Below are 13,974 nucleotides of genomic sequence, written 5' to 3' on the forward strand. Positions count from 1 at the left end.
CTCCAGAGTATCACGGCAGCCCAGAGGGGGAGTTGCTGCTACCCTTAGGGTTGAGAAGGTGATGGGTCAGAGAAATCTTCCTAGAAGAGGTGACATTTCAGCTGGGACTTAGAGTTTGAGTAGGAGTTGGCCTGGTGAAAGGGAGCCTTCTAGGCACTTGAACAAAAGCACGGAGCTGGGCAGGAGCCCCCAGTGGTAGGGGAGGAGCAGCGTATGCCATGTTGGGAGACATGGCAGGGGTTGAGCATTAAGGTTGGTGCCAAAGTCAACACCGCCTAAGGAGTTTGGGCAGAATCTCAAAGATAAGTGGGAGCCTTCTAAGGATTGTCAGAAAATAAGTGGCCTGGACAGATTTGTGTTTAAAAAGATAGGGAGGATGGATTGGGGAGGCAGAATAAACCTGGTGGAGGTGAAATCAGTTATTATAAGGTCCTGGCCAGAAGTGGCGATTGCCACATTCCCAGAGAGAGGTGGTCTTGCCCTGAGTCCACCCAGCCCCACTGGTAAAGGGGGTGGCATCTCTTAAAGTGTGCTCCACCGTAGGTGGAGAGGGTGGGACTCAGAAGGGCAAGGTCTCCGGTCAAATAAGTTTAAAAAATGCTGGGTTAGGCCCTGGCTGGTTGACTCAGTGGGAGAGCATCTGCCCAGCATGTGGAAGTCTCAGGTTCGATTTCCAGTCAGGGTACACAGGAGAAGAGTCCATCTGCTTCTCCACTCCTCTCCCACTTTCTCTCTCTCTTTCCCTCCCACAGCCATGGCTCTAATGGTTTGAGCAAAGTTGGCCCCGGTGCTGAGGATGGCTCCATGGCCTCACCTCAGGCACTAAGAATAGCTCAGTTGCTGAGCAACAGAGCAGCATCCCAGATGGGTAGAACATCGCCTTGTAGGGGGCTTGCCAGGTGTATCCTACTGGGGCTCATGCAGGAGTCTATCTCTGCCTCCCACCTCTCACTTAATAAAAAAAAAGAAGAAAGAAAGAAAAGAAAAGAAAAGGCTGGGTTAAATAGGTTTCTTTTCATTCAAAAATGCAGGACTTTTCAGAGCCTTTAATATACATTTCATGTATTGTAGGTAGCATTCAGAGTTTTTCACATGGGGTGAGCCATAGAAACTCTTTCTGAGAGCATCTTGAGGGACTCGAGTCTCATGGAATGTGTGAAATAGAAACAAACACCCCAAGGTCTCATGACGTTGTCTGCTCTAGCTCCTGGCAGGAAAGCGTAAGTGAAAGAACTAGCTCTTCATCGGGACAACTGCTTCTCACGGAGCACTCTGCTGTGGGAGTCACGTGTGTGCACTTTTCATTGGAAGGACAGAGTGGGCTCCCAGGGAAATATGAGTGGTAGCTTTTAGTCATTCTGTTTGGAGGCAGGCTGTGCAAATTCACCTGCTCCTCCCAGATCCCTCATGTGTTTGTTCAGGCCTGAAAGAGGTCAGACCCAGGTGTTTAAAAGAATGGCAGGTCCTGACCCATGGAAAGAGAAACCAAGTCGGCAGCCCCTGGAATGTGCTGCTCTCACCACATCCCTCGGCAGCATCAGTTGGCTTGCTGGGAGCGAGGGCGGAATAGCCACCTCAGAATCCCTTACCCTTGGGAGGCCGTGTCCCAGGTGGCAGATCTGGCTCTATTGGCCCAAGCCTGGGTCTTATCACATTGTCACACACAGCTCGCTAGTTTGCAGGCTTCCTCTTGCCTCAGAGTTGGAGAAAAACAATGTAAACATTCACCCACCCAACAGCCTGTCTTTAGTGAGCCCTTGTTGTGGAATGCCCTCCCTGGCAGCCCAAGGCCCTTTCCCAGCTGAGTCCTCAGGCTTAAGAAATGCTGGCGCTCCATGTGTGGCTTGGGGAGGTGCCTTCTTCTCCATTGCAGGAATTCTGCCCTGGGAAGTCTCAGCTGCTCCTCAGCCCCTGCCAGAGCTTTGGAGCGAGGTGTTCAAAAGTGTAGAAGGGGACAAATAAGCAGGAGCCTCCCTGGAGATCAGTGAGCAGCGGCTTCTGGCAGCCAAGAATGTCAGCGATGTGCTGCCAGCACCCAAATCGGGAAACTGTCAAGGACCCTAAGGAGGGGCCCGAGCAGCGACCCTCCCCAGGGGCCCAAGCAGCGACCCTCCCCAGGGGCCCGAGCAGCGACCCTCCCCAGGGGCCCGAGCAGCGACCCTCCCCAGGGGCCCGAGCAGCGACCCTTCCCAGGGGCCCGAGCAGCGACCCTCCCCAGGGGCCCGAGCAGCGTCCCTCCCCAGGGGCCCGAACAGCGACCCTTCCCAGGGGCCCGAGCAGCGACCCTCCCCAGGGGCCCGAGCAGCGACCCTTCCCAGGGGCCTGAGCAGCGACCCTTGCCAGGGGCCCCACTGCTGCTCTGGCTGTACCACCCAGAGGGCGGCTACCTCAGACCTGCATACTCAGCCGTGTTTCAGCTCAAAGGGGATTCTAAAATACTGAATCTCAAGGCTGTCCTGCCACATGGTGCTCTGACTCAGGATCGTTAGACCTCCCTACCTTGGACTCATTGGAATATCTGAGTGAAGCTCGTGGTTGATCTACTCCAACCGTACATTAAATAGCCTGTGCTCCTCCTCCAACACTCTCAGAGCAGAAAACTCACCCCAAGAAAGGGGGCTCAGCCCCATGTCAGAGACAGGGAAAACTCGGTTTTGTTGTCTCCCAGTACAATGCACTTTCTTTCTCCATGGAGAAAGAAATCCAACTTCATCATCTGCTCTTTTACAAATTTATACCGCCATTTAAACTAAACTAAGGTGAGTTCTACAGGGATAAAGACCAGATTCAGATTCCTTCCCCACCATTTGGCAATCGCAGTGGAATCAGTAGCCCCCTGGCAAATAATATCTGTAGCAACTGCTTCACAAAGTCCTGTGAGGATTAATTGAGATAATATCTAAAGAGCTCAGGGAGATGTCCAGCGGGTAATAAACACTCAATAAAGTTAGCTATTTTTGTTACTGTTGTTATTAGTAGTAGTGCATTAATAAACATGTAAGGCAGTTATAATTAACATTTAAATTGGTGTTACCCTGAATGCTCATAACCTGTATTTGGATGTACATGAGTGAATTGAAAAAAGTTTCTTTTAACCTAAGCCATTTAAATTTTTACTTTAAAATGTTGCTATTCTTCTTAATTGGCTTTTAATTAGTTTCGCAAATTGACAGGCAAACTCATAACACTAAATTTTTCCTGCTCCTTTATGCATAACCTTTCCTAAAGCATCAATAGATGCTTTTGGATGGATGAATGGATGGATGGATGGATGGATGGATGGACGGATGGACAGTTGATTGAATGGACCGACAGATGGATAGACGGATGATGCTAAGAGAGCAGTTGAAGTGAGCACCCCTGATTCTGACTGGCCGGTGGTCTGCTTTAGTGAAAAGGAGGAGCCCAGGACTGAGAAAAAATGGCAAATGTCCCCAAGGTCTCAGTGGAGACAAAGAACAGTTAGTAGAAACGAGGGCGGTGGAGTGAGGCTGAGTTCAGAGACTGAAACAGGCAGTGTGGAACTCTAGAGGAGGGCGGGTTTCTGGTGAGGAAAGGTGCAGGGAAGCGGTGGGGAGGGGAGTCGAAGGTGAGGAGGGGTGTCAAAGGTGGGGCGGGTTCCGAGGCTCTTTAGTTCAAGGAGGTCTAGGAATGCTGTGTCTAGGTTATTTGGATGGGCGATTCCCATAGTCTTTTATACAGTGCCGAGTTACGATTAAAGAGGCCTGAACTAATGAGGGTTTACTCAGTGTCTCAGCAAATTGTTCCCTGGGGAGGTTCTCTTATATAAAACTGAATATAATATGAAAGAGTAATAGTGTACTGAGCAAAAGTGTTTATTTATTACTCTTGCCTTATTTTTATCTCAGAGTGGTGTTGTTTAAAGGTCAAATGTGTGTGTGAGTGTGTGTGTGTGTGTGTGTGTGTGTGTGTGTGTGTTTAAGACAGAGGGAGAAAAAGAAAGGAGGCCAGAATCACATTCTTTTGTTTTCTGACCTTTTCAGCCTCTTAGCTCCTGGCCAGTTATGGAGCCACACTGGGCATCTTGTGAGGATTATATATAGCAAAATGTCACCAGCTACCAAAGGCTTTCTGTTCCCCCTCCCAACCCAAATACTTGAAATTCACACCCTCAACAAAAATTCACAGTAAATTTTGAGTTGGCAAGCATAGCGTTATATTTGTGCACAGGGGTTTTTTATATCATTTCTCTTCATTGTACAAGGGGAAAGGGGCTGGATGGTGGGTCAGGAAACACCACGAGCCCCCACCACGACCCCCATAAGCAGTCTTATTCTGTGACTGTAAATAAGAATTGTGGGCCCTGGCCAGTTGGCTCAGTGGTAGAGCATGGGTAGAAGTCCCAGGTTTGATTCTCAGTCAGGGCACAGAGAAGTGACCATTAGTTTCTCCACTTCCCCCTCCCCCTCCTCTCTCTCACTCTCTCTCCCCATCTTTCCACAGTCATGGCTCATTTGAGCAAGTTGGCCCTGGGCGCTGAGGATGGCTCCATGGTCTTACCTCAAGCGCTAAAATAGCTCGGTTGCCGAGCAACAAAGCAATGGCCCCAGATGGGCAGAGCATCACCCCATAGGGAGCTTGCCGGGTGGATCCCATTTGGGGTACATGCAGGAGTCTGTCTCTCTGCCTCCCTACCTCTTGCTTAATAATAATAATAAAATAAATTTAAAAAACTGTGGCCAGGATGACACATGTATTTATTGCTTTACAATGTAAAAGCCACCGTCAGGTTTTAGTCCTCAAAACAGCCCACAGAAGTTGTCCAGGCAGATATTATTGTGCTCACTGATAGATGGGGAAACTAAGGCAGGATAGAAGAGTGAAGTGACTTGTGCAAGCTCACTCAGTTGTATTTGACAGAGTCAGGTCAAGCCCATAAGCCTGGTGATCTCAGCCCGGAACTCTTAGCCCTGGACTGTAGCAAGTTAACTGCTCCTCTCTCCATTTCTGCCCCTATAACATGAACCCACCCCAGATCCCCCACCAACAGCCCTAAATCACTGAGGTTCTGGGAGGACCATGGTAGAAGCAAATATTTGCCTGCCTACTGGCATTTCTACTGCACAGGGTAAGTCATGCGCAAAATGATGAGGGTGAAAAACAATGTTTTCTGTACCATTTCAGGGCTGCTCACCCTCCCGTCGCCACTAGCCTCATCTGAGACAGATGCCCCCATAGTACAGGAAGACCACAAAGAAGTGCACGCCCCACCCACCTTTTCAGCAAGGTCATAAATCATTCTTTCCACAGCTGGTCCCGAGCCGTAGGTCACACCTGGTTGGGAATGGCAGAACACCCCTCCTACCACATGCCCCTGACATTCCTTGCTAATCAATCAGGGCATTTTTCTCAATGAGCATGACCTCAGATACTATTAGTCACAGATTGATCCATGAGATAAAATCTTTTTTTTTTTGTCTGTGGATTAAGCTCTCCCCTTTCTCACAGATGGTGTCAACAGCAAACATAGGTGATGAATCTAGTCATTTTTTAAGAAATACAAACTTTGTCCTGACCTTGAAATCTAGGAGGCAGTTCTAGCGTAGATTACAAATAAGGCGTCTCAGGCAGCTTCGGGAGCCTGTCTGTAGCCACCAAAGCAGTGCTCCCCAGTTTCCTAGACCCTCAGATCAGAGCCATCGGGGTACTTACTAACCGTGGAGATTCCTGTGCAGCATGGGGACCACAGTTACTAATTAATACTGTACAGATACTTGAAGCTTGCTAACAGAGGACACCTTCAATGTCCCCACCATGCAAAACAAGAGGGGTAACTAACTGTACCGGTGATGGATGTGTCAGCTTGATTGAGGTAATCTTTCACAAGGGATGTGTGTATCAAATTATCACGTTGTACACCTTGAATATATGCAATTTTTATTTGTCAGTTATACCTCAGGGAAGCTGGAGGGGAGGACGTGCAGTTTCCAGAGCCCCACCCCAAGCTCACTGAGTGAGGTGCTCTGTGAGATGGGCCTGCTGATCTGCATGTGAGACTGATCCTTCCTTGCATCTTCTCAGGGGATAATGCCTGAACCCAGAAGAGTCTCTAGTGAGGAAACTGAGGCCGCAAGACCCACCCAGGGAGATACGAGGAGGCTGTAGAGGCTCCACAGGACCCAGTGCCAGAGAGGCTGGGCTCTCTGCATGCACTTGGGTTTAGAATGAGATTTCTGCTGGGATTCCAAATGGCCACAGGCCACAGGTCATAGGGAGAGCAGGCCCCACTTCGGCCCTTCCATCACCCTCGAGGATCTGCCATCCATAGCTCCTGGAAGCCACCACCCCACATTAGAGACAGTGATGTGGGCTCTACTGACCACCACGCCCAGTGCCCCTACTTGCTCCCTTCCTTAGCCTCAGCCATAACGGGGCAGGCAGAGCCAAGAGCCCCAAGACAGCTTGGTGGCAAAACCCCCAGTGAATGAGCCAGGCCACACACCCGGCTGGCTGACCTGAGTGTCCCTGCTCCCAGTGCCAGCTGGGATCTGCCAGCCATCAGCCCTGGGGGGCAACCATGTGCTCTTTCCTCTCCCGCCCCACAGGTTTGGAATAAATTGCCTCATCCAGTTTGAAGACTTTGCTAATGCCAACGCCTTCCGCCTGCTCAACAAATACCGCAATAAGTACTGCATGTTCAATGATGACATCCAAGGTAGGTCTCCGCCCCGCCTGACAAAGCCACCGAGGGCTAGTGCCTTCTCACAAGACTCACCCAGATGCCAAGGAGGCATCTCGCAGTGGCTTGCTGCCAACAGTTGTTGAAAGAGCAGGAAACTTGCATCCAACTCCCATGTGGCTAATTCTTAGCTCAGTGACCTCAAACAAGTCTCTTAAGTGGGCTAAGCCTCAGCTTCCTCATCTATAAAATGGGGATCATTACTATTTCAGAGGAAATAAAAATTAATATGATTTAATATATTAAATAAATACTAAACAACACGCATTTTCTAGGTAGTTGAACTTGGGCAGATCAAGTCTCTGAGCCAGTTTCATCCTCTATTCACTGGGGATAATATACTGCTCACAAAAATTAGGAGATATTTCAAAATGAATATGAATTGATAAAGAAAAGAAGCATTTGATATTTTTTTAATTGAACAGGAACATCAGAAAAGCAAACAAGTCAAAGAAAGTTGTTTGATTATGCAAATGAGATGCAAAACCAACTTTTATTTCATTGGTGAAAATGCACTATACAAAAGGCTGAAAGTACTGGAGAATCTACACGATCCCTGATCCCCTAATTTTTGTGAGCAGTGTAACTACCTTGGAAGGTTATTGTGAAAATTTAAAGAGCTAATATGTGAACAGTACTAGCATATAAGACCCTCAGAACAAAGCATCAGTTGTCATAAAAATGACCTTCCCCAGCCACAATAACTTGCTCTTGGATTTTCCAAACACAAGATCTATCCCCCTCAGGGAATCGGAACAGTTCCTTCTCTTAATTTGGCTGGAATGTGTACTACCCAGAATGATACGCCTGAAAGACATTGGCACTGGGGCCCCAGAGCACTCCAGAAGCCAATGGGAAGCATCTTCTAGCTCAGGGTCAACGTGGTTACCTGTCCTATGGACCAGAAATGTCTGAAGGCCCTTGCCTGTTGCTGTGGAGATACCAGCATGTGAAACTGGAGTGCAGGGGGTGATCCCTTCGGGATCATCTCTGCTGACCCAGGCATCACCAGGAAGGAGCTTTGTGAGCTATTCCTAGTACTTTATAAAGCCTTGATGACATGTGGATTATTATATAACAAGTAAAGTTTGGCAGGCAAAATCTTTTAAAATCAAGGAAGCATATGAGGTAAAAAGAACAAGCTAGTGGGGCACAGGTGTTGATCTTTGGGAGTGAAAAATTGGCCAACCCTCCGTCTTGCAGATGAGCTAACTTTTCATCGAATGAGCTAAGAAGATTCAACCCCAGGTAATAATAGCTAAAGTTTAGAGCTGAATGTTTATTATACATCAGGCACTGTTGTAATAAGCATGTTACACAGTTAATCTTATAAGATATTATCATCTCTGTCTGATAAATTTCCAAGTTTATAATCACTCGCCGTACTGTTCCCAGGTATTACACTCCTAATCCAAAACCAGAGGGCTCCTCCTTTCCAGGGGTCCACATTAAGAGCTAAAGAAATGTGGTAAATGTTTTTGTGTGTGTGTGTGTGTGTTGCTTATAAATTTTCGAGAGGCCGAATAGCACAGTTAAGCATATTTTAGATAATTAAAATCAAAATATATGACTGCAGTGCCTGAAGAGTGGGTGCCCAGAGAGGGAAGACCCGGGAGGGAGAGCTGACACATGGCGACTTCCAGGCCTGTCGCCATTCTCTTGCCCCACCCCTGACACAGGGCCTGGGGCCGGCACCACAGTCCTTAGGAAACACCTGCCGTCTAGCCCCTGGCCAGCTCCCCCATCATGGCACTCACCCCGTGAGTCAGCAGCAAGACAGCCATCCCCCTGAGCCCACTGGGCTGCCAAGGCCAGAGAGCGGAAGTGGCAAACAAGACCCTGTGGGCGGCACACCTGGTGCCCAGACTCCAGATGTGCAGATGCGCACTCAGCCACGTGTTTACACATCCTCATCGACACAGGCAGAGGGACACGTCCAGGTGCAGTCCGTCCCCTCCCGTCACCCCACACGGCTGCCAGAACACACCTCTAAGATGAGACTGTGGTTGCTGACCCCTCTTCGTGGAAAGTTCTTACTCCCTCGCTGGAAGTCGAGGCATGGGATCTGCTGGCTTGTGCCCCCCACCTACTTATCTCTCTCTGTCCTCTCGCCCACCTTTACTCTAACCCTCTGAGCCCCATCCCCGTCAGTTCTCTGCACATGGAAGTCCTGATCCTCAGCTTGAGACACGTTCTGTGCCTGAGTGACTCCTAACCACCCTTTACGACTCTGCTCGAGGGTCTCCAGGCCAGGGAAGGCCCCACATCAGCCCCGCTTCCCCGGCTGGTTTGGGTGCACACCAGAGGCTCCCCCGCCTCCTGTGCTCCCCTGTCAGCTTTCCCACCACACTGGTCCCCAAATGCCAGCCCTGGCGTTTTGGTCTCCTCAAGAAACAATAAGCTTTTAGAGGCAGGAAGCATGTCTAACCTATTCTCATTTCCCTGCTTCTAGCACAGTGCCTGGCACATTATAGATGCTTCATAAATGTTTAAAAAATGAATGAGTGAAGTATGCACATGCAAACTGACATTCTCATAAGCACACCCCCCAATCCATGGGTGTTGATCCCACAGCCACTTCTTGATACCATTCTGAACACGTCACGCATCGCAGAATCTGCTTCCTAGGGAACCCAACCTGGGCCAAATACTAACATTTGGCAGACGTATAGAACGTCCGGTTTGAGAAGTGTGTTCTAGTCACACTGTCTCAGAACTTCTTTGTAAAAACGCCCCTTCCCCTTGTGCTGAGGACAGACATTGCTGTCCCATGTCACTGCTGAGGAAACTGAAGTTCAGGGTTAAGTTCTGCTCCGGGTCACATAGCCAGACAGGCACAAAGCTGGGATGAGCTATTTCTGGAGAATAATAACTGGAACCTAGTTATTTCTGACTCAGAGCTCTCTACTCTGTCCCCATGACATCAGGCTGCCTCTTCTCCTTTGGGGAAGTAGTGCAGCAAGTCTTCTTGCTAAGGATGAAATTCCGGTCCCCACCTAAGTGGGGGGGGTCACTGCTCCCCAGGATCCTGCTGCTCTCCTCACCTTTCCCACTCCCTCCTCTATCTCCTGAAGTGTACAGACCCACAGAGGAACCCAGGGAGGGCAAGGGTCTCGCCCACCCTCACCAGCTGGTTAGTGATGGGTGCAGGACCAGGAGCCTGTGGTGTGCATGATCATTGCCTAGTGCAATTAGAAGACTGGTGAGGAATTCCAGGGCTCATGGGGCAATGTGGAAGATTAGGCTCCTGCTAGAATTACCTCCCAATGCTGAGTAAAAAGAAATGAAACGTTAGACTGCGCAGCTCTGCTCAGAAATAGAAAAGGAGCGCCTGCCTGCACAGAGTCGGAGAGGGTTGGGGGAAAGGGAGAGAGCCATCACAGCGGCGATCGGCAACCAAAGCCAGGCCACACGTGGGTGCTGGGGACAGGCCCGTCTGCCCCAACAGGACCAGTGGTCAGAATCTACCGGACCTCATACACGCTGGGGGCCGGGGTCAGGTTGCCCAAAGGAAAGTGAGACTGGGCCGCACCGCCTGCACTGGACATTGGCCCAGCCTCATGTCCTCAGTGGGACAAGAAGAGACACGGCTCAGGATCCCACCAGACTGAGCCGCACGAGAGCAGGGCCATGCCTGGAGCTCAGCAGGTGCTGGGCACAGGGCTTGAAGTGTCTCTCAGCCAGCCCTCCTGTGACACACACATCTGGGGACCACCGACCCCACAGGGCCAGCCATGAGGAGAGGCCTCTGGAGCCCCGGCTGGAAGGGGAAAGAGCTCCCGGGGCTGCCCGTGGTCTCCTGCCCTGCCCCAGCCGAGACTCCCGGAGAGCTCTGTGCCCTGCTGGGGAGCCGGGCTGCCCTGCAGTTCTGACTCATCGCTGGCAGCCTCTGCAGGAATTTTGGAAAAAGCAGAGGCTCAGGTGACTTTGTTGTTTCAGCTGAGACCAGAGAAGCCTCCCTGCTCTCGGAGGAGGAGAGACCTGGAGGCATAGGGCATAGAAATAGTCAACTGGAGGCCAGGCTGGCCATGTCCTTCTAAAGGAGCCAGGTCCAGGACACTGCTGCCTAGTAACCATGGGCCCCTGGCCACCCACCAGCCCACAGGGTATGGCTGGGACAGGCAAACCCAGCTGGCTTGTCAGCTCCAGAGCGTCCTCCTACTCTGCCAACCTTCCATGGGCCTGTACTGTGGCAACCCCGCCACATCCCCAGGGGCAGATGGCCCACATCAGGGTGCCTTGTGGCACATCAGGCCATCGTCACCCCTCACACTTTTAAGTTTTCATTTCTGAGCCACAGAGCTTAGCATCAGACGTTGGATTGAGACAAGTCTGGGTCTGCATCTCCACTCTTCTGTGGCTTTTCTTTCTTTGGGCTTTGGTGAAATGCCTTACATCCTCACAGCCTTCTTTTCCTTTTCTATAAAATGGACACAGTATCAACAACCACAACCAATAATCTGCCAGTACCACCAGAGTGATCAGGACGCTTTTATAAAGCCATTATCTGTTCCGGCTGGCTGCAGCCTACACTGATTCATTGTTACCTGTTTCTGTCATCACCCCTGTTTATGGCACCAGGTGGTTGTAAGGACTGCAGTGACGTACAGGCAGGAACAGGCACGGAATAGTACTCTGTTATAATACCTACCACTGAGACCTCCAGTTCCTAGTGGACTCCTGTCGCCCAGGTATGGGAGGGAGGAAGGGGAGAGCCCTAGGGAGAGAGGCTCTGGGGGAGGGGAGTGGACGAGAGGGACCACTGTGAGCACAGACCTGGGAGCCTGAGGCAGAGGGGGCAGGGCCCAGCCTCAGCTCTCCACTTCCCACATGTACCCTTACATTTCTATGAATTCTCTGCCAACTCTGTGATTTTAAACTTGCAGTTTCCTCTGTCCAGAACTCTCTCATCTGCTCTTGACTAATTTCTCTTTGTCCTTAAAGGCTTAAGCCGTACCTCCCCCAGGACACAACATCCAGGGCCAAGCCTGTCTTCACCTTTCCCCAGGGCTTGGAAGGAAGGGACACTGGGCAGTGGTCACCTTCTTTTCAGAATGCTTCAAATACCCCAGGGCTCAGAGCCATGGTGGGAAAGGGGCCCTGGGGGAGGAATGACCCAGCTCTGGAAACTTGGTGTAGCTGGTGTGTCCTGTTTCTGAGACACAGGGTTATTTCTGGTAGTCGGGGGTATGCTGTCCCTTCTTCCCCCCACCCCACCCCACTCACTGAGCAGCAGCTCCTGGCCTTTCTCTTCTCTCTCCCTCACAGCAAAACTCCCCCCGGATTCTTCAACTTGATCTCCCTCCTGGCCCCAGAATCTTCCTTTCCATCAAGTCCGGTGTTCTGAGGCCCCACCCTGAGGTTCCCAGGGGTCTTGGGCATCTGATTCTGGCTCCTCCGAGAGAACCCCCACCACCCTCATCGCCTGTCAATTCAGTTAAATCCCCAAAGAAGCCAAGAAGGTGGCAATTATTCCCTCTGGTCCCTTCCGAATTGTGCTAGAATCAGCCTAACGCCACCTTCTCCACGGGCCAGGAACTGCCTTCTAGAGAGTCTAAGGGCTCTAGAAAATTCTCTTCATGAAACAGAAATAGGGCTGAAGTAGTCGTAGAAGGTCTTTGCTTCCTATCCAATAAGGAGAACTTAAATTTTCTGCACATTTATGCTGTGAACGCCCTGGGAAAAAAACATTTCATTCATCCTTATGTCCCCAAGGCCTAGCCCAGTGAAGCCACAGAACTGGCGCTCAGTAGCTAGAGAACAAACAGATGGTGGTAATTCTGTGGCTCACGGAAGCAAGCCTGGCCTAGAGCAGAGGACAGCCAGTGTCCCCCTGGCCCAGGCCTCCAGAGCCACCTCAGGCAGACCCTGACAGAGCCGAACTCCCTGTCCTTCCCGCAGTCTGGCCTCACCTGATAAATAGCTACTTCTTTCCCTTTTCTCCAATAACCTGCTGTTTAGCATGGAAAGCATGGAAACTCCTTAAACTTTGTCAAATGTGACTACTAGATGCAGAAGAGAAACTGCATTTTCAACTTGCGTTTTTGTGCTTTTCCTGAACCTTCCACCTCCAATACTTACTCAGTTTGCAGGAAATGCAATTATGGAAAGCTCCCTCTGAAAAGGAGAGGTTTGTTTTTCTTTCATCATAAATGAGGAACAACCAGTCACGCTTTCTGCTGCCCCTAGCATTTATGGGCACAAACCATGTTTCAAAACAGCCTGGGATCCCCGGGCTCCTGCAAGAGTTTCCTGCAGAAAGCTAAGCAGCTTCCTTCCTCTCCATTTTTAAGTCCCTAACATGTTACCCAAGAGTCCCCCAAAATGAGAGTTAATGGTGGAGATCACTTTATTTGCCAAACTTTATAATATGGGGTTTAAAAACTGCTGTTTTTCCTCTTGAGTTCTGGTCCACAATTAGGATAACTTGCCACGTCAGGGGATGGCCGCAGAGGAAGATCCCAGAAAGGCGCTGGGAAGAAGCAGACGGTGAGGCAGCCAGTGAGTGTGGGGTTCCAGAGCCAAACGCCAGGAGAGCTTCCCAAAGGAATAACGAGCAACAGTCTCACCTGGCGCTGAGAGGTCAAGGACAAGAGGGCGGAGGCCCTCCCACTAAGTTTGGCAAGGTGGGGTGCTGGTGACTTGATAAGAGGTGGGGACAGTCACCTGACCAGACTGGGTTCCAGGGAGACCAAGAAGAAAGGAAACAGGCAGTGAGGAGATTCAGCTCTTGAGAAGAGTCGGACTGTAGAGGGGAAATAAGAAATAGGTTCGAGAGGAGGCTTTTTTAGGAAGGGGACTTTGTGACCTGCTTGTATACTGATGGCAGTGATCCAGTAGAGAAGGAGGAATTTAGGATGCAGAAAAAAGACAGATTCCCTGAGTGGGCAGAAATGACGGGGTCCAGCACACATACTGGGAGGCAGTTTTCGCTAGGAGCAGGGACGTTCATCGCTTGTTATTAATAAATGAGGAAAGGCAAATATAAATATATGGACTGGGAGGTAGAGAGTTCATAGACTTGCTGGTGAGAGGATTCAGAAGTTCTCTCCTGATAATTTCTCTTTTCTTTGAATTTCACTTTCCACTTTGGGGCGGGAAGGGAGACAATAGTACCTACTTCACAGAGTTGTGACGATTCAGTGAGCAAATGCAGGTAAGTACATGCGTAGCACAGAGCCAAGGTCAGGTCGAGAATGATCATTAAACGGCAGTTGCCCTGCATCCCTTTACTGAGATTTTCAACTCCTTTTTATCAGATTTTCCATTGATTT

At 50.1% G+C, this 13,974-nt stretch overlaps 1 protein-coding gene across 1 annotated transcript in view; it reads left to right on the forward strand.

Moving 5' to 3' along the window:
* Positions 1-13,974, forward strand: part of ME3 (malic enzyme 3) — a 227,275-nt gene that overhangs the window by 188,806 nt on the left and 24,495 nt on the right. The window contains exon 8 of the mRNA XM_066248600.1: positions 6,567-6,676. Coding sequence (XP_066104697.1) covers positions 6,567-6,676 — 110 coding nt within the window. The remainder of the gene's footprint in view (positions 1-6,566; positions 6,677-13,974) is intronic.

Source organism: Saccopteryx bilineata, chromosome 1, assembly GCF_036850765.1.
Source record: "Saccopteryx bilineata isolate mSacBil1 chromosome 1, mSacBil1_pri_phased_curated, whole genome shotgun sequence".
Classification (NCBI taxonomy): domain Eukaryota; kingdom Metazoa; phylum Chordata; class Mammalia; order Chiroptera; family Emballonuridae; genus Saccopteryx; species Saccopteryx bilineata.